General features: G+C 54.3%; 5 protein-coding genes across 5 annotated transcripts; 3 read left to right on the top strand and 2 right to left on the bottom strand.

Annotated features, from left to right (window-relative positions):
- Window positions 1-5,598: 5,598 nt before the first annotated feature.
- Window positions 5,599-8,522, top strand: PG998_010141 (uncharacterized protein; the record flags this gene model as incomplete). Its single annotated transcript, XM_066876957.1, has 6 exons — window positions 5,599-5,650; window positions 5,707-6,076; window positions 6,135-6,828; window positions 6,938-6,948; window positions 7,030-8,249; window positions 8,308-8,522. 6 exons carry the CDS (start codon window positions 5,599-5,601, stop codon window positions 8,520-8,522), a joined length of 2,562 nt encoding a protein of 853 aa, XP_066729113.1.
- A 1,977-nt stretch (window positions 8,523-10,499) lies between these two features.
- PG998_010140 (uncharacterized protein) lies at window positions 10,500-11,638 on the top strand (the record flags this gene model as incomplete). The annotated part of the gene is made up of 2 exons (XM_066876956.1): window positions 10,500-11,251; window positions 11,308-11,638. The coding sequence occupies 2 exons, from the start codon at window positions 10,500-10,502 to the stop codon at window positions 11,636-11,638; spliced, it is 1,083 nt and encodes a 360-aa protein (XP_066729112.1).
- Window positions 11,639-11,909: 271 nt separating this feature from the next.
- PG998_010139 (uncharacterized protein) lies at window positions 11,910-12,263 on the bottom strand (the record flags this gene model as incomplete). Its single annotated transcript, XM_066876955.1, has 1 exon — window positions 11,910-12,263. The coding sequence occupies one exon, from the start codon at window positions 12,261-12,263 to the stop codon at window positions 11,910-11,912; it is 354 nt and encodes a 117-aa protein (XP_066729111.1).
- An 859-nt stretch (window positions 12,264-13,122) lies between these two features.
- PG998_010138 (uncharacterized protein) lies at window positions 13,123-13,665 on the bottom strand (the record flags this gene model as incomplete). The annotated part of the gene is made up of 1 exon (XM_066876954.1): window positions 13,123-13,665. The coding sequence occupies one exon, from the start codon at window positions 13,663-13,665 to the stop codon at window positions 13,123-13,125; it is 543 nt and encodes a 180-aa protein (XP_066729110.1).
- Window positions 13,666-15,500: 1,835 nt separating this feature from the next.
- On the top strand, window positions 15,501-20,449 carry PG998_010137 (uncharacterized protein; the record flags this gene model as incomplete). The annotated part of the gene is made up of 2 exons (XM_066876953.1): window positions 15,501-15,709; window positions 15,841-20,449. 2 exons carry the CDS (start codon window positions 15,501-15,503, stop codon window positions 20,447-20,449), a joined length of 4,818 nt encoding a protein of 1,605 aa, XP_066729109.1.
- Window positions 20,450-20,460: the final 11 nt, after the last annotated feature.

The following is a 20,460-nucleotide window of genomic DNA, read 5'->3' as shown; positions in this document are numbered from 1 at the left end:
GCCCAATGCAGATAAACATTAGTTCACCCACTCTTTCCTTCCCTTTTGATTACTCCGGTGGTGTCTCATGTTCTATAGAATATATATCGCAGAACAGCCTGCTGGCCCTCGATCATCAGTCAAAAGTAAGTCGAATGGTACGACTTGCCCCAGAGCAACAGGCAACTTAGCAACATATTGCATCCCTGGAGGGCGGACACTGGAGACGCCAGGCAATGCAGGTTTTGCGTATCTCGGCTCGGCAAACCCGATAGCACGATCGATGTTCTCAATATCTTAACCCATCACTGTGGCATATTAAATACCTCCGGTAGGTAGTGGGTTTTACGGGGGTAAACTAGTGTAGTGTTTGGATCTTTCGCTACCCCTAGCTGGAAGCTGGCACATGCAGTTCGTGTACGTCATTACCCTCCTATCTGAATACTAGTACAAGCGCACGCATAGTGTGGTGGTGCTCCGTAGGCATGCCAGATTGGCGACCTACTCTTGACTGGAGTTCGTCTCTTATCTCCGATTGCAGTGCTACCAGACGCATCTCGTCCATACATGGTTGAATTTAACGGGATATGACTCGCAGGTAGCTGCATATCTCCTTCTAAGCCCGGGATAGATTATTCTAGTAGCAGCCTCAGTTCTCAGTCGACCCAAAGCTGGAAGGCTGTGTGTGTCACCTTTATTTCCAAACGGGGAGCCCCCAATCAACTTTTGGTGAAGCGCTACCCGGGGACCCGCATATAGCCGCTGCAGATCCTCACTCCTTCGTCGCCCCCCAAAACCCAAGTTTGGACAAGACGGATGGGGTTGGTGAGCGGCGTGGTCTGTTTGACGTTCAAGACATGCAGTATTGCGACCGCGATAGACACTTTATCTGAGGGGATTGCTCCTGCGAGCCAGCGCCGGTCGATAGTGATGGGTAGATGGACAACCTGTATGTAGGTACCCTAACGCCATGCCGGCAGTGATTAGGACCCGTCTTCCATCGGTCCGGGGTGTGCGAGACAAGCCAATCCCGAATCGCAGGCTCACCGAAACAGACCAAAAGTTGAGCCTCTCCCTCTTGCCGTGCTGCGCCACAGTTTACATGTCAGAAGCTGATTGGGGGCGTCGAATATATTTCGTCGACTTTCATTTTCTTATGGGGCGACAAAACGTGAGGGCTGCAGCTGCGCAGCGCAGGATGTGTGTGGGTGGGTGGTGCCGCCGTTCGATTGTCGGAGTCAGGACCGGCAAATCGGGTTGGCACATCCTGTGCAGATTCGCCCTGCAGGTGCTTTGCTTTGCTTGAAGCGGCGCCTGTCTATCACGGTTGGGTCGAATGCCCGCCGCCCACTCATGCTGCAGAGAAATGCTTGGAAGCGAACAAAGAAAACGAATGTGTCTTGTTTGTCGGTTGGCCGAGGACGGACTGGCCGTTTGCGACATGCAGCCAACCGCCCCTGGTTTGGTCAATTGGACCTTTTCAACCTCTCCTTTTTTTCAAACAACAACAACGACATGCGCATTGCTGCTAATCAGGATTTTGATTATTTCTCTACAACAGCATCAGTCACCCTCTGGCACCGAGCAGCAGGTCCCCTCTGGAATGTGGATCGACTGTTGAGGGAGTCTAGGTTGATCTGACCAGGGGGTCCCAGGGATAAACGTACCAATACAAAGTAACCTCTCCGAGCTGGGTTTATAAATAACTGGCTGCAAGCAAGTTCAACAATTCGTTGGCCATATTCACATCGCCCGGCTCTTCCTCTTGCGTTGCCCAGCTGTTACCGTCCTTCGTTTGATGTGAAGCAATGATTGCGTGCGTGTCTGCTGGGAGAGATTCATCGTGACATCCGATCCAATTGTTTACACGCCTTAACTTTATCTCGTCCAAAATCCAGAGCTACCTTGCACGATCATCGTGTGGACATGGCTTGATGGATATTGATGCTACAGGGGTAGCTTGCGCCTCTCAGCCATAAGATCGCCCTAGGAGTAATAATCCGCTGGAGCTAGCCCAACCCATCTGCCCATCCCTCACACACAGAGAGAGAGAACACAGAAAGTACATGTACCATCCACCTGAACCTGGAGTGGTTGTTATTGCTTAGGGGTCTAGATTCCAGAGAACCCAGAGATTCGGCTGAGAGGATGAAGATGGGTACGATCAAGCAGCAAACCTACCATAGGGTCGCATTTGGATCTTGTGTTGCGACAACAGGGGCTTTTGGGGGCATTCTTGTTTACAGAGGAACATCCTAGTGGCAGAGCCAACGTGGATGGATGCTTGCGGAAATCCCGAACCGGGTTTGTGGGGGCGGTTGGTCCGGTGCGGCAGTTTTGGCACTTGTTGGATGACCTCCTTTCAAACATTAAAGGAGGCAGGACAAAAGTCTGCCGTCTGTTCTTTGATTACGTAGCCCGGGGACATGGTCGCATTCATTAATGGGTTCTTATTCATCAGGGCAGGAAAAGGCGCTTGCATAATAATGGCGGTAAGTTGATCTCGATTCTACATACTCTGTACTGTGCATCTATACAGCGTCTGCCAATCGACTTGGCGCTTTATTACGACACCATGACTATGTATAGTGAGACCCAACCGTCCAAGTCAGAAAGAACCTTAGAGGTTCCCATTTGACGTCATGATATGGGACACCCTCGGACGTACTATCATGCCTGTCGGATTTCTGCTAACATAGTCTGGAGCCTTGCCACGATCGAAAGCAGACCTGCTATTTGGTCTGTCAGCTTCATCTGGTTCATATGGTTCGGGCTCCCTAAATCGCTTGATTCTTGGCCATGAGCCCAAAGTTCGGGACGACTGAGCGGTTTCTTGATGTTCAAACTGGCACGAAGTCAACAGCCGTCGCTTTCCTTCTTCTGGAAACACTCGGATGTTGATTTGCAGAGGCACGAGCCTGTTAGCTGGAGGATCTTGAAGCGCCTCGCAGTCCGGGTATTTCTTAGTGCTGCCCAGCTGAAAGCATCGACACTCAGGCCTTTCTGCTAGGCTACTGCTGCTAAAACTGCAGGTAAAGGCACATGCTTCGCCAAGATGACATACGTACTCCTATTGAAACTTTTGCAGTTCCGCTCTGCTGGCAGTGTGTCCCGACTCGTCGGGTATCGGGACGCAAGGTCGAAATATGCCCAGCTTCACGCTCCCAGGTTTCGCGGGGAACGGTACCTGCTTCTGCTTCGTCGAGATGCACGAAAACACAATGCACAGTGTAAATCCCCAAGCCACACCTGTCTAGTTATCTACCCCAAGAATATCGCACACAATTAGGATTTAATACGTATGTCTGCATGCACTACTTGCCCGCCAGTTCAATCAGCTGTAGATAATCCCAAGCAGCATACCGACCATATTGACGGCTTCAGGAGTTCAATTCACTGCTCGATCGCTCGGTATCCCCTGTAATTCCATGTCTTTGTGGTGCAAGGTCAACTGGGCCTTTTTGTTTTGTTTGGAGAGTCAGCCCACTATAATCGATCACCAATCCATAGTTCGGTACCTGAGCTGTCTCAATGAGAGCTAGCGGGTGCCCTTCTTTAGGTGGTATTTGCAGGTAAACAGAAAGCTGCCACCGAGAACCCGGGGAAAGCGCAATCAATCAATTAATCAATCGCTGCTGCCACTTGTGACTGCTGCACTCCAGCTCAGTCCGAACACTGGGGCTGCCCACCGCATCGCATCGCATTTGCATATCTACTCTCTCTCTCTCTCTGCCTCTTTGCATTTATCCAAGCACAAGTGCACTCAAGCCGCACGCACACCAAAACTGGTTGGAAGATCGATTGACCTGACCTGGCCTGATCTACCCTACCCTACCGTTCGAACCCAAGAGACCTCGACCCTGCTCTTGTTGTTTGTGAACCCCCCAATTACTCCACACATCACCGTCTACGACCCCGAACTAAAAACAACCTAATCCTCTACTTTGTACTCAACCAACCCTCAATTCGATCCGTGTCGTGAGTCAGGCAATTTGGTCTTTCGCGAAAGAAGACGGTGCCCGCGCCCGCCTTTTTGACTACCCCCTCTCCGTTGTGGCACATTTGGACCAGCGTACCTCACCTATAGAATATTAGAGGAATTAACTGGGGTACTGCGCTGTCTCGAGGAGCCCGGCATTTCCACCCAGTCATATTCGACTATCCCATTGATGCATGAGAACAAGACGATTGGGACCATCTAGGACCGCCGCCACACAGCACGGCGTCGACACACACTCGCGGGGCGAAAGCAGTGAGGCCAGACTGGAGAGCCAGAGAGAAGATAGAAGAAGTGAGTGACCGAGCGAGTGAGAGAGAGAGAGCAAGCAGAGAGACAGAGAAGCTGGAGCACAGCCCATCCTTTCCCAAAGGTGAGACACGAAACCAGCGAAGCCCGCCAGGCCCGCTGGACCCCTTCCCACCCTCGCATCACCTAACCTCCCTCCCTCCTTCTCTTCTCTGCCTTTCGGCTGGTCGCTTTCTGCTGCACCAGCGTACAGCACCCACGCCCACGCCCACGCCCACGCAGTCAAGTAGCAGCCAAGCCAAGCCAATTACCCCCCCGGTCTGTCAATTGGGAAAGTGGTCAGTGTGTCTTTGTCCGCTTCGCTGATTTTCTGCGGCTCCCAACTCGACACCTGCTGTCATTTTCCTGGCGACGACACGATTCCCAAAGAAAGAGACCACTTTTTTTCTGGTTACTTCCTCACTTCTGGGGGGTTGCGCCGTGTCAACAACAAAGCCACAAGCAACACACATAGCAGCAGTAGCTAGCTTCTGGACCTCGACCTCCCCCTTCCCTTTTCCCAACACCACCGCCGACCTCTTACCCGTCCAAAATAATCCTTCCTTCTCTCTTCCCCCCTTTGGCACTAATTCGCAACCGCAATTCTCCCTTTGTGGTTTGTGGGTAGCTTGACTGCTTCCCCCCCGACCCGTCGTCATCTACTTCTCTGGACTTGCAATACACTCCTTGCGCGCGTACTGCTGCTGCTGCTGCATATACACCTTTTTAGCCTCTTCGTTTCTCGCATTCGTTCCGTCCCCATGTGCTGACGGCCCAGTCCCTTCCATCATTCCGCAGATACTCAGCGAGCTACCCGGTTTACCCACGAGGGAGACGGCGAACTGGACGTCGACCAACCCCCACGACGATCTACCGAGGACCCCGTGCTGTCTCTGTGAGCAGTCTTGTATGTCCGGACCGGAAACCCCTGATCCTCTGTCTTGTAAAGTATGTATACTCTTTCCTCCCTTTGCCGACACGTTTCACGTGGCTTGCGTCCACTTTGCACTCTGGTGTCACCCGAGTGATCAGGCCATACTGCCTTGTCGACGAAGCGCACGTATAAACACCAACATCATCCAATCGATGCCCCCCTTCTCTGTGGTCTATACTCCCGCATTCGAATCCTTGTCACATCCACCGTCACTTGCATGAAAGCCGACTAACGAATGGAAGTAGGGACTGTAGGACGGACCCTAGACGATCTTGCTGAGGACAATACCAGCAGCGTCTTCCGAAGACCAAGACCCCGACCCCGACCCCATCAATCGAGGATGGTACAGGGCAAGAAGTCAGAAGTTGCGAACGGTCAGAACAAGAGAGATTCATCAGCAATGTCGTACCAGAAACAGGAGACTAGGAATATGGCTGGAAAGAACCAGAACGGTATGTCAACCGACCAGAGCTCGGCCTGCATCAACCCTTGACACTAAATGACACAGGCTTTCGCACCGATGGCGCCATTTCCTCTGGCCGCCAAGGCGGCGAACGTACTCTCCAGAAATGGGGTGGTGGCGGCGATACAGAGGCTTTCGGTCTCACTGCTCTGGAGAGCAAGGCGTCCAGCAGCGGCGACAAGTGGGACCAGTTCGCGGCTAACGAGAAGCTCTTCGGATTGAAGACCGACTACGATGAGAACATCTACACTACCCAGATCGACAAGAGCCACCCCAAATACAAGGAGCGAATGGCCGCTGCCGAGAAACAGGCACGAGACATCGAGCGCAGCGCAGCTGCCACTTCTCACGTCGCAGAGGAGCGGATAATGGACTACGTCGGTGGAAACGATCGTGGTGGTGACGAAGAGGACAAGTAAGAACGCCTTTTGTGTTCAACAGTCAGCCGATACTAATCTTAATTGCCTTCACAGATACAGCGGTGTTCAACGACAGGACTTCCCACCCCTGCCCGGTGGTAATCGTGATGGCAAGAAGTACACGCCTCCTGCCATGAGAGCGCCGACCAACAACTCTACGGTCAAGGGCGCCCCGGTTGATCCCGCTATTATTAGTGCACGAGTCAGCACGCAGAAGCCCCAACAGTCTCCTACGAAAGTCGACGACGGCAAAGCTCGCACCGAATCCCCCGCTGCCGGCACACCCGCCAATGTGGCACCTTCGGCAAATACTCCTGAGCCCAAGGCCGATGCTGCCAAGCCCGAGACCCACTCGAAGACGACCGAGAAGCCGCTCGAGGTCAAGCCTGTAAACCAAAGCGCGACCCCCCTCAAGGCCTCTGCTGCCACAAGCCGGACCATTTCACCCCAAGGCAAGGAGGCCGCAGCCATACCGAATGCGACCTTGACTGTCGAGCGGGATGTGTTGTCCTCATTCAAGACTTTCGCCAACAAGGAAAGAATGACGGCCGAGAAGATCCGGAGCAACAAGGCCAAGGCTGACAAAGAGGTCAAGCTCCATGAGCTTAAGAAGTTTGCCACAAACTTCAAGCTTCCCACGCCCGTCCCCGTTGATCTCATCGGCATCATTGCCAAGGATCCGGCCAAGCAGCGAGAGATCCAAGAGAAGGCGTCCCGAGACGCCGCAGAGGTTGCACAGCGTCGCAAGGTCGAGGAACAGGCCGCCAAGGACAAGAAGCCGACCACTGCAAAGGAGGGACAGCCTGCTGCTGCGCCACAGGGGGCGGCGCAGCCTCAAGCTGAGCGGACTCGACCAGTCAGCACCGTTGTAAACGGCCCTCAAGGTGGTGGCCAGGGCGGTCGTCACCCCCAGAACCGCAACTACAACCCGCAGCAGCCTTACCAGCAGTACCGCAACGATCGACAGGGACCCCCCGCACATGCAGCAGCAAGGCCGCCAGCCCGGCGGTACCCTTGCTCAGCGTATCAGAAACGTCGAGCAGCATAAGCTTGCAGAAATGCGCCAACCTCCCACAGGTCCCTCGCATCCGAACGAACCTCCTTATGCCCGCCGTCCGATACCAGGGCTTGGTCAGATGGGTAAACTGAACCCGAACAGCCACGAGTTCCGTCCCAACGCCTTTGCCCCAGCATTCAGCCCCAACGGTCATCCGAGTGCCGGTTCCAGCCCCCGGTCTGCACTGAACAATACCACCGAGGGTCAGGCTACCCCCGCCAGCAGCGCGGCCGCCATCATTGTTGTTAGCAAGAAGAGAAAGGCTGTCGACCCTAAGAAGTGTGTCATTCTCGCCCACATCAAGGCACAGCCTGTTCCCCAGGGCAAGAATTACGATGACAATGACGGTATCAAGCCCTCGTTTGACACAGCCCCAACTTGGCGCCAGGCCCAGGAAGAGGAGAAGGCCGAGTCGACGATGCGTCTATCATACACGGAGTACTTTGAGCGCCAGCCCTTTGCGGCCCAGCCGACACCCAACCCCACCCACGTCATGCCGCAGATGGCCCACCAGCACCAGCTGCCTTTCCACCTTCAGCATGGTGCCCACAGCATCCCACCCCGACCTTCTCCCCACCAGCAGCCGGTGCAGATGCACCAAGGCCAGCACGGCCCGGTGCCCCATGTGCCTTACAATGGTCCCGATGATCATAGGATGATGCCATCGAACTCGTCGCAGTCCTACTCGTCCCCTCGCATGGCCCAAGTCCCCATGGCTTATCCTCCTAATATGAACAACCCGCAGATGCCTTATGGCCAGCCTGGCTTCGCCCCGGGCACTCCTCAGATGCACTTCAACCGGAGCTTCTCGAACAACCCGCAATACATGCCTCAGCAGCAGATGCCCATGGGCGGACACATGATGCCGCAGTACATGGGCCCGCAGGGGATGCCCGCACCCCAGATGCAGATGTACCCCACGAACGGCTTCATGCCGCCTGGAGTCGGTGTGCCGCAGCCCATGCCCGGCAGCAACGGATACCCCAGCCCTGGACGCCCTGCTGCGGCGCCTATGATGGCTCATCAGGGCTCGCAACAGGGCCAGCCTATCTACGGCATGAGCCCTGGAATGCAGTACCAGCAGCCTGTCTTCCCACAGCAACCGGGTCAGAGTAAGTCTTTTCGAAAATCGTCAGCACTACCGCGCTAGTACTAACTCGCATGGCAAAGTGAACAATATGCGAGGATACAGCAACCCCAGCCCGCAGCAGTTTGGAACCAGCCCGTCGCAGATGCATCAGTATACGCCGCAGCAACACCGTAACGGCAACAACTACAACAAGAACTACCAGGGACCCAATCAGCATCAGGGACCTCAGGGCGGCCATGCCATTCCGACCGGGCCCCAGGGACGAACTGCGGATGGGCCAGATGAGGCCAAGTGAAAAATGTCACATGCAAGTGGCAGATCGTAAGCGGCGCCGCGCCTAGGCGCATATACCGAGGTTTCTTCATACTTCAGCATCCCATATCTTGGACGGCTCAGTGCCGCGTCGACCTTGAAGCCGCTGTGTGTTCTGTAAAAGCTTGCAGCCGGCCCTGGCAATCGTTCCGGGGGAGCCGGCTCCGTGACTAGGGCTTGGACAGACCTATGCGAATTTTCTGGTGGCTCAGTGACACGGATTAGTGCGGGGCCGACCTAGCTGGATCTCAGAAGACATGATTCAATACAACAGCAGCATATTTGGCATGCTGGCCTCGGTCACGTAGGATACCTCTGCGGTATTGATACCACACTTATATTTCGATGGAGATGTGAAGGGCAAGCAAGCAAGACGAGTGGAAGCAAGACGACGCGGCAGGCAAAGGAGCAGAGATATGGATGGTGGTGGGGTGCGAAGGCTTCTTGGCAACACCAACACGTTGCAGACTGCCTCGCAACAGCGACTGAGAGAGTAGGCTTGGGGCCATATGGCGAGTTGGAGTGCGTATAGCATGACGACTCTATTGGCTATATCGTTACCCCGAGTTAGCTAGGAAAGAGATGATGATGTTAACATGACATAAATATTCAGGTATTCCTGTAGCGAAATCCAAGGCAACAAGGTTACCTGATGAACGTGGCTGTTCTGGACGGATTGATGAGCCGTGACTTGCGGAGAGGAATTAGCGACCGCACTGGCAGATGGATGAGGCTCCTTATTAGTTGCGGTGCGTGTTATAAATAAGATGCAATGTGCCAATGAGAATGGGGGGCGTAGATGGCGGGGGTGGACGGAGCGTGGGATGTTTCAAAACGGGTGCTCTTTTCAGGATGGGATTGGGATGCGGCGCAAAGCTTGGCACGGCTACTGTCAGGCACAGATGCGGGTTGGGCGACATGATTGGCTGTGGTTGCTCGTTGGCGCCCATGCAGCAATCCCAGCATCCTTGGCTTTTCCCACTTTCCCACTGGTGACTCTTCGCGATCCCATATGCCGCTAGCTTTGTGACAGTGAAATACAAACCTCGTTAGCCGTGGCCATTCATCTGGCCGTCCGCCCTTGTCCATGTGTCCAGGATGGTGGATCGATCTCCATTTCGTGTTCTTCTTCTTCTATTTTTTGCTCTGTACTTGGGCTAGTGCTGCCAGTGCGACGGGCGACCGACGACTGATGCTTCACCGATCTCATGGCCTACCCAATATGGTTCGAGCAAGCGACTGTGCATCGCCTCTCCAAGAGCCAGTCTAAACAATTTGCCAACCGGGAAAAACGAATGAATGAATGAGCGGATTCCGCGCATAGACGGACGGAAACGACGTATGACGAGCTGTCAGGCCGCAAGCCAATCTCCAGCGGTGGCTTGCCGCATCCGCATCGTGTGGTCCGTCGTTCTCTCTCTCTCTCTCTCTCTCGCCCAGCCAGACCCAATGGCCCAAACGTCATGGCACACCCGCCCCTTCCCCTACAAGAAGACGCCGATCTGTCGTCTCTCCCTCTCCCATTCTTCTTTTTTGCCTCGTGTGTTTCCATTGTCTTACCCGTTGGCAGCTCCACTGGTGGTTGGACAGATTGACAGGTCATTCGTTCGCATCTTGCTCGTGTAATCCACCACAAGGTTGGGACGACAATCCACCACACATTGTTCGCGAGACAAATTCCGGCTGCTTCGTGAACCCCCGGTGGCCTCGCCTATTATACCCGGCAGTGCCGTTATTATCCTCTTCTTTCACTTCTCTTCTGCTGCTGGGCTCGCATCTTCCCACATATCGCTTTGACGAGTGCAGGCAGCTCTCACATCCTATATCGGTTTACCCAAAGGATCGGCGAGACTGGTTCTCCTTCGGCTTTCTTCTGCTGCTAGACAGCAACATTTCCCATTCTTCACTCATTGGTTCACTTCATTCCATCTTTCCCATTTTTCGGACTTGATTTGTCGGCATGATGCATGTCTTGCATATCCTGACGCTGGGCGTGGCCCTCGCGGCCGAGACCGTCTTGGGCCACATGAACATGGCGAACCCGCCGCCGCTCCGGTACAAGGGCAACCCCAACGCCGTCAAGGCCGGCAAGGTCGACTCCGACATCACCAGCCCCAACACGGCCGCGACCTTCCCCTGCAAGGGCGCGCTCTCGGACCTCGACGACCCCGTCGCGGGCGCCCCCGTCGCCACCTGGTACCCGGGCGAGCAGCACACGGTGCAGATCGTGGGCGGCGCCTCGCACAACGGCGGCTCGTGCCAGCTGTCGCTGTCGTACGACAAGGGCCAGACCTTCACCGTCGTCTTCAGCAAGATCGGCGCCTGCCCCACCGACCCCAACATCCCCTTCACCCTGCCCGCCGACACCCCGAGCGCCGACAAGGTTTTGTTTTCCTGGTCTTGGATCAACCACACGGGCAACCGCGAGTTCTACAACAACTGCGCCGTCCTCACCATCGGCGCCGCCAAGAAAAAGCGCGCCGCCCCGGCCGTCGCGTTCAAGGACCGCCCGCCCATGCTCGTTGCTGATATCTACCACGTCGCCGGCGCCGCTTGCGTCAAGGAGGGCGTCGACGCACTCTACCCCGAGCCCGGCCCGGACTTTGTCAACGTCTCCACCTCGGCGGCCCTTCCGGACGACTGCGTCTCGGGCCAGCCCCTGACGGCCAACCCTGTGGTCGGCGGTAGTGGTGGCAGCTTAGGAGCTCCGGGGTCGGGATCGGCTAGTGGTGCGGCTCCTCCTGCTGGATCGGGGGTCACGTCGTCAGCGCCTCTTGGAGGAGTGGCTCCAACGTCTGTGTACGTACCTTCCCCGTCTGCGTCTGCGTCTGCGTCTGCTTCGTCGATGATTCTGTTGCATGCATCTTCGCCTGCTCGTTCGATGTTTTCATCATTGTTATTGCCTTTGCCACCGCCGTCGTCGTTGCTGCCCCAGATCTCCATTTCGATCTCGTTTCCGTTCCCGACGTCTGCCGCCGTGGTTTCTTCCGCTCTGGCGTCCGCGTCTGCTTCTTCCGAGGACGGGAAGAGAAAAAGCACCTTGGTCACTTCGACAAGGTCGACGACGTCTTTGTCTCCGTCTGCGTCTGCTACAACTGACACGGCTGGCCCGTCGTCACTTATTGTAATACCGATCACTACTACCACCACCTCGCGCCGAAACCACACAACCACATCAAGATCTAGCAGGCCTAGCCCGACCACTACCTTTTCTTCGTTCACGTCTGTTTCGCAATCCACCATCTTGTTAATATCTAGTTCGTCGTTATTACCATCACCCAGCCCTGGCGGCAGTTTTATCACATCATCTAGATCATCCACAGCGTCTGCGTCGTTATCTTCGTCGTTATCTTCGTCGTTATCTTCGTCGTTATCGTCTTCGTCGACGGGCTCCAGGTGCCGCAGGCCCATCTACTACTACTAACGCTCCCACTCCGACGTCCAGCCCGCCCAACTCGATCCCCAGCGGCGGCGCGCCGTCCGTGTCCGCACCTCCATCGCCTTCCGCGACCTCTTCCGAAGTCGTGGGCCTGCCGTCGGCGTCCCGCTCGTCCACTGTGGCCATCGCGCCCCAGCCCTCCAGCACGGGCTCGCCGGGCAGCGGCAGTGGAGGCGGCGCCGCCTTGTCCGGGCCCTGCACGCCCGAGGGCGAGTGGAACTGCTTGACGGGCGGGCAGTCCTGGCAGCGCTGCGCTTCGGGGCTTTGGTCGGCCGTCATGCCCATGGCGGCGGGGACGCAGTGCACGCCGGGGCAGAGCACCAACTTGAGCAGGAGGGGGGAGGTAGGAGCATCAAGAAGAATGGGCCTTTGCGTCGACGGGATCCGGTTCGGCGTGGGGGTCGCGGTTGGTAGTTTTCCCGAATTGAGGTTTTGGGAAGGGAAATAGGTGGGAAATCATGTGTGCCACCACCACTCGTTTAGCCTTGAAGGAGGAATTCAAGAGGAGGGAGAAAGACAGAAACAGACTGCGAGAGAGACAGGAGGAAAAGATCAAGAAACAGTGTCTTGGAGGAATATGATTGGACAACCAGAGGGGGAAAAGACTTTTGAGGGGATGCATTTGCTTCTTGTTACGACGCTACTTACTCAACGACCACCTTTTGGGGGAGGCTTCGTTGACTTCACTTCTTGCACATATCATTATTTCTTTTTCTTATCTTGCCGTTCCGATGTTTGGAATTTGGTATTAGCACATACATTTAGAGAGACAGAGAGGCTGGGCAGTTTGAGAGAAGACTTTATACCACGTTGGGGGACTTCAGAGATAGGTTCTGATTCGAGCAATATGAATTATTTGAACAACCACACACCATGTAGGGCTGTTTTATTGAGGTGATATGTGTTGTTGATGATATGTTTGACCTAATTTTGGGGTTTTGAGCTTCAGTCATAGGTTTCTATCCAAATGACCATGGATCATGCCGAACCCAGCTCTTTTTGCTCTTTCTTTTTCGGTTCGATGTCGAGCTGCCAACCCAACCCAACACGCCCGAGACCTTGTTAAACCCAGCTTTATGCCCTTTCCATCACCGTCGATTTCGAAATTGTTTCAAACCGCACCAATACGCCACCAAACAGGCTATTACGCCACCGCCATGGCCAGAAACATCAGCTTGTATATCACGGGGCACGGATCCCCATCGTCCCCGTAGCGCCCCAGCGCCGGGTTCAAGACGGCGAGCACGACCCACTGCCTGAGCAGCATGACGACGGCGGCGAGCAGCAGGCTCGGTCCGGTGGTGACGGGCCGCATCAGCACGTCGACGGCGCGCGGGCCGTCGGCGTCGGGGCCGCGGGCCCGGTCCTGCGCCAGGCGCACGGCGGCCATGAATCCCAGACACACGAGCGAGGCGGCGTAGCTGGCGCAGCAGGGGCAGCCACGGCGGCACCGGGGGTTCCGGGAGACGAGCGGGAAGGCGCGGAAAGGGGTCGTTTCGGGACGCAGGCCGACTAGGCGCAGGGACTGGAGCTCGAGTTGGGCGAGGGGCTGGGCCAACGTGTGCAGCACGGGGCGGAGGATGGTTTGGTGGAAGGTGTAGAGGGCTTCCGTTTTGGACAGGGGTTGGGCCAACGTTGTGAGGAGGGGGCGCAGGATGGTGGCGTGGAGGGTGTAGAGGGCTTCCATTTTGGACGGATGGGGATTTGCGGGTGAAGTGAGGTTTATTTGCAGCTGTAGTAATAGCACGAGTTTCGAGTCGTAGTGTGTCTAATAGAATTAGGTTAGACAGTATTGCGTGATGCCTCGAAATTCCGAGGGCTGCGTGGTGCTCTTGCAAGTGGAAAGACCCGACAGGTCAGCAAGAACTGGATGGTATTTGTGGGTGTCTGATATGATGTTATAGCTATCTCCGAAGGTAATTGGCCCCCGGCTGGCGAAGGGGTCATCCGGCTGAGAGAATATAGTTTTGATCATCCACGGAGATACGGAATTATTAACTTTAGGCATCGTATAAGCTTCGAGCATCATTGTGTAGGTGTTAAATTGTAACGAGGTACAGACGTTTGTGTCTCCATCGTCGACACGAGGCAGGGTAGTTCGCGGGCTGCCTTTACAAAGTTCTTAGCTGGCACTGGAACGTTTCAGCCAGCGTTATTGATAATAAAGTAGAAGCTATAGCAATCTGCTTTTCTACATTGGCGATCGCAGCTTTTAGATGAGATATATTTTGTTTGTCCTTTACTTGTGGCGACATTTTCTCCCTTTACGCTCCAGTTGAACGTCTGATGAGCACGGTCCAAGGTAGTAGCTATAAGCCCTAAAAACCTTAGGAAAGATGAATCCGTTAAAGAGAGCCACGGTCACGGTTGTTATAGCATTAGTATAAGTATCGTCCGAGAATAGAGCCTAAATGGCGGAGGAAGCTTCCACCTGAAATCATGGCAGAACAACTATCGCTACGACGGTGGACCCGTATCCAGTACGGGGCAGCATCAGCGCGGGCCGATAGATTTGTCTTGAAAGAGCTTCCAGGCCACTGGGTATAATGGCCACTTGATTGTGTGTGCCGATTTCAAGCGTCACATTCATAAGGCTTTGTTCCTGTTTGGTTTACGCCTTGACATTGAACTGAAAAGAAAAGAAAGAAAGGATTGGCGGGCGGCGATGACAGCAACATAAATACTTCCTGCGGCGCGGTTGGAGGCAGTAATGTAAGCAAAACGGATAATAAAATGTACCTCGGGTGTGCGAAATTGAGGCCTGCAAGATTTAGACATGCTGATTCGAATTGTCAAGTTCTCGGCTTAGTTAACGAAACTTGAACACGGCATTCGCCTCCTGACCGAAGGATAATGCAACTAGATCAACCAAGACACAAGCATATAGAAATGATTTAGGCCAACAGTAATGTATTTACTTTTCTATCCTATCACAATTGGTCATGGCGTTGTGTACACGTTGTCACACCCCATACTAACTGGGCTTCGGGCGGCGGTGCACTCCCATTTTCACCAGCAACTTTACCGGTGGCGCACTGGGTCCCCTCTTGGATTTATTCTAGCCCGGCTGGGAACTGGCGAACCTGAGCGGTAATCAGGTGTATATATGCAGGCGGGGCTAATGGCCCTCAGTTGTAGACCTAGCATCAAAGAGCAAGACTTGGCAAATCACTTGAAGGAGCGTCAATGGCTTTAGCTTGAAGAAAATAGAATCTATACTGAACCATTTTGATCCTGGAATGTAATTGTCAAATTATGGAGTTGTTAGGCCACGTAACTTGACTTGAGTGATTGTATTGGAACGGTTGGGGTCGACAGCCGGCCGGAACTATTGGTTGGTGCATCCTTAATGGCTGAAGGGCATCAGGCGTTCTTATGGATCTGCAGCTGACTGAGCTTTCGAGAATTATTACCCCTCGTCGTTGAGCAGGCTTCCCCTCCCCATCACCGAATGTTGCAGATCGTCTACTCTCACAAATTGATTCAGAACTTGCGCACACATATTCCTCTGGGTCCGACACTATGGACAAAGTCCTTGAGCGGCTTGGCCGGCTTTCGGATCATGATGGGACGAGATCGAGCATGGTCTCGCCAAGAAACGAACAGTCGCCTCTGGATAAGTCAGAGGTGCAGCCTGAAGCTGAAGGCCCGGATCCCGGCGACCTATTTGGTCTATTCCAGCTATGGCCGCTTAAGGAGGATGCCCACGACGTAGGCCAGACAAAGCTTGAGTAAGTCGCCTTTGGAGTCCTTGGCATGTCATCGCGAGTATTTCACGCTGTTGACCTTCGTCCCTTGTAGCATTATTGCTGTACATGGCTTGAACGGAAAGGCGTTCAAAACCTGGACTGAGAAGGACAAGATGTGGCTTGCCGACTTCCTCCCTGTGGATATCCCCCTATGCCCGCATTTTCACTTATGGCTACAATTCTGGGGTTGCCTTTACCGGCTCCGCCTCCCGTATTGATGACTACAGCCGAACTCTACTAGAGAGACTCATGGCGAAACGGCGGCAGTTCTCTCCTCTGGAGAAGCGGCCCTTGATATTCGTGTGTCACAGCTTGGGAGGTGTAGTTGTGAAGAGAGCCCTAGTCATGGCTCATGAAAGAAGCCAACGTTACGAGTCTATTACGAAGGATACCGTTGGCATTATGTTTCTCGGTACACCTCATCGCGGCTCTGATGGCGCCTTCTGGGCAAAGCTGTTTGGTAACCTAGCCAACACGCTCACGTTGGGCGCAATACGGACACAGCTCCTGGAAGACCTCAAGCGCAAGTCAGACATCCTGGGGGCTGTGTGCTCTCAATTCGTGGAGCGCTCCCAATCTTTACACCGTATCTTCTCTATTTACGAAAGAGTGCGGATAAAGGGTCTCCCATCGCTCGTGGTGGAGGAGGACTCTGCCGTCATGGGCCTCCCAAACGAGGTTCCCATCCCCATAGAGGCCAATCACCGATCCATGTGTCGTTTCTCCACCAATAGCAGCGAACAGTACCGAATGATATCCGACTGCATCAAGGAGATGGCTGAAGATGCCTTGGGGAGCAGTCCTTCAGGAGCGTCGCCTTTGCACGATGACTTCCTTCACTGCATCGAGCGCCTGAATGCGGACGGAATTCTGCGGAGCACTACAAGAGCCAGTCCCGGCACGTGTTCGTGGATTATTGAAACCAGCGAGTTTCTACGTTGGCGCGATGATCCTGCTGCACGAATTCTATGGATATCTGGCCCTCCTGGAGTCGGTAAATCAACGGCTTTGAGGTTTTTAACCGAGAGCCTTCGGCTTTGGCTACAGAAGAACCAAGTGAGCTCGGGCAGAGAACACCAGGTCGCCTTCTTCTTTTGCTCCGTAACGAGCGGACAACTTAGCTCTGAAGAGCAGCTTCTGGATTCCCTTCTGCACCAGATATTATCCAGCTCCAAGCATCTCTTCCGTTACCTTAACGACACCGAACTCGAGTCGTACATTTCCAAGTTCAAGGAGTTCCCTGCGAGTGAAGAGCATCGGCCCGAAAACGTGAAGACCCTTTGGCGACTTTTGACAACCGTTCTCCAGCGTGCTGCTAAAATGGTGTTCTGGATTTTGGTAGATGGACTCGATGAACTTCCTGATGAAGTTAGGGACAGTTTCCTCGATCACGTCCGGCTTCTCATCGCACAGGACCTCGGACTAAAACTCAAATTCATGATATGTGACCGCAATAGCCCCGCGGCGCGGGGTGTCCGTCACGCAGTATCCTGGCTCAATATTCACCAACGGAACAATGTATCAGACGACGTGAGGCAATACATCAGTTCTCAAGTCGGCGATCTTTGCTCTAGCGGCGTGATTCCGTGGCAATATCAGAATACGGTGGAACAGTCTCTTGTAGATATTTCCGAGGGGAATTTCTTGCAAGCCTCGCTGGCCTGGGCACATTTTCATTCAGGCGTTTCGTACTGGTCGCCTCAAGTTATCAGGAGCCGCCTCGAGGGCCTTCGGCGGATATCGAGCGAGGCCATTGTCTTCTTCTGCTCGCTGCTCCAACGCATACCCGACGACCTGAAAGAGGTGGCCAAGCTTGGCTTCATCTGGGTGCTGGGCTCCCGGAAACCTCTCAACCTGATCGAGCTACAACATGCCGTCGCCATCAGCGCCGGCCAGAACTCGTGGGCCGACCTACAAGATTGTGTCGGCTTCAACTTCAATACTCAATTTGACCAGGCCTTTGGTTACTTATTGCGCATCGGCCCGGACATGACTGTTAGGTTTGCCCACACGACGGTGAAGGAACTCTTAACTATGCCCGACAATGACCTGCCCGCTCAAGACTCGCGAGTCCTTTCCGAATTTATCATTCGGGAGTCCGACGTAGACGCTGAGTTGGCGAAACGCTGTATTATCGTGCTCAGCTTTCGTGATTTTGTGAAGCTGCGAGACATTGCCAGAGAAGCCATGGCTGACAGGATGAAGGACTTCTTCGCCTCGTCTCTCCAAAGTGAAGAGGCGCTGCGATCACTAAGCTTTGCGAAATACGAGGAGCCCGACTCAGTGCATTCGGACGACAACGAAACTTCGACCCGTATTAGCCAGGCAATCTCAAGATTGGGTCAGACAGAGTTGGATGAGCGGACCCGCAGTCTATTCTCGTACTGTGTCTCCTACTGGAACTACCATAGCAATCACGCATCGTCAGACCCCGAAGTCAGCAAATCATTGACAGATTTCGCTCTTTTACGACAGTCGCACTACTTTCTCATGGTCGCTATGCTCTTGGGTATGGCAAAATACCACCAGGGCTTGTTGTGGCAGGATGTCGATCAGTTCTCGAGGCTCCCTCCCCTTCACTTCATCATGAGAGTAGGGGATCACCCCAGCGTTCTTCGCGCTCTATTCGAACGGGGTGAAGACATCAACGAACTAGACTGTCACGGCTGGTCGCCGTTGGTATGGGCATTGCTCGAGGGCAGGAAGGATTCCATCCAGCTGTTCTTGTCTATGGAAAACACGAAAATGACAATGAACGGAAAGTCGGGCGACCATGTTCTGCACATATCGCTGAGGGCCGAACTGGACAACAACATGATTCTACGGCTACTTGCGGACCCAAGAACACAAGTAAACGCCCTGTCCAGGGAGGGCTGGACTGCATTGCAGTGGTGCCTTTCCCGGGAAGCTCTTCTGCCTATCGCACAAGAGCTTCTCCGCCGTAAAGACGTGGACATCTACGAGACAAATAAGCAGGGCCTTAATGCCATTGAACAAATCTTTGATGAAAGCATCTCAGAGAAGTGCGCTCTGCTAATATGCTTGCGACCTGACGTCCCCCGAAACTGGTACGAGAAGCCTCGAAAGTTGACCTCACATTCACAATCGTGGTCAACCTACGTAGCCACAGATGAGGACACACCGCGTACATATCTATATCGAGCCGCCTCACTTCGATGGAATCAAGTCGAGGACCTCATCCTCGAGAACGATCCAACAAAGGCATTGGCCCCTGACCGAGATGGACTAGGTCTCCTGGAACGGTATGCTTACCACGGATTGGAGCAGAGGCTTCGGCGAGTTCTTCCGAAGCTTCCACCCAACATTATCATTAGCAGCTCCCCCGATGGCGGGCGTAGATTGTTGATGCTCTGCGTCCAACAAAACTGGGAGCATGTGACCAGTATTCTTATCCACACGTTTTCTGTAGATGATACTGGTCCAGATATGGACGGGAAGACCATCGCTCATTGGGCAAGTGAGATGCAGTGGTCGTCCTTTCCGTCACTTCTGTTGGCCAAACCACGGGGCTGGGTAGACCTAACCAGCCGGGACGGAAGAACCGCTCTGCACGTGGCAGCCGAGTACCGAAACGTCATAGCCTGCGTGTCCCTACTAGAGGCTGGGGCCAACTGCACCATCTCTGACCGAAAAGGACAAATGGCTATTCATGTCGCTGCGGAGCAAGGGCATCGGTCGATCGTTACCCTCCTGTTACAGGCATCGGCCCTGGAGATGAATGATACTTGGATTGCAGATGGTCAGAAGCGCAGTATCCTGCACTATCTCGTCATGTGGCAATCAGATAGTTTCATACGTCAGTGTCTGCACATCCTCCGCCCCTGGGTCGACCGCCGTGACGCTGCAGGAAAGTCACCATTGCACTATGCCTCCATGTTCGGCAACGAGCCTGCGGTTTCCGTTCTTCTCGATATCAGAGCCGACCCGAATCGAAAGGATAGTTGCCAGTTCACGCCCCTCCACCATGCTCTAAAAGCCGGTGCAGTAGAGTGTGCCAAGACCCTCGTTCATCACGGTGCGCGCTGTGATATGGTTGATAGATTTGGCAGAAATATGGTTCTGTTGGCAATTTCTAGCGAAAATCGTGAAACAGGCGAATACATGGCGCGACTCCTCTCATCAAGGTCGGCGGCAGAAGTCCATGCCTATGTAAGTCATGTTGACAATTTTGGGCGATCGGCACTCCATTACATTTGCCGCTGGTCTGAGCCGAGCAAGATGGCAAATAGCGAAGATTATTACGATGCTTATGACGGCGCGGAAGAAATCTCAGAGGACCTGGAAGAGGAAGAGGACGTGGACGAGGGGTCAGAGTACCCGACAGCGACCTCTATTGAGAGGTTGATCAGGATGTTCACGCAACTTGGTGCGGACGTCAATCGCCGCGATAAGCAAGGCAACACGCCACTCCACGAGGCGGCCAAGAGAGGAAACCTGTCGGCGACACGAGCCCTCCTGCGGGTACCCAGCATCGAGGTCTCGGCGTGCAATGAGTCCAAGCTGACGCCACTTGACTTTGCCCGCGTGGATCTCAACGACCGTGTCGTCAAGGCGCTAGAGGCGCATGGCGCAGACCACTCGGAGTCGTGGTGGGTAGTACTCAAGCCCCTTTACACACCGTGGCGGTCCGGCTATGGGTTTGACAAGGACAAGCCGGCTGTGCCCGACGAAGCGATGGCACTTGGTCCCGTCGGTGGGTGAGATTGTGCGAT

This window comes from Apiospora kogelbergensis (assembly GCF_038363985.1).
Source record: "Apiospora kogelbergensis strain CBS 113332 chromosome Unknown utg000006l_segment0_segment0, whole genome shotgun sequence".
Taxonomy (NCBI): domain Eukaryota; kingdom Fungi; phylum Ascomycota; class Sordariomycetes; order Amphisphaeriales; family Apiosporaceae; genus Apiospora; species Apiospora kogelbergensis.
Note: the sequence above shows the minus strand (reverse complement) of the source record. Positions and strands in the feature narration are given on the sequence as shown.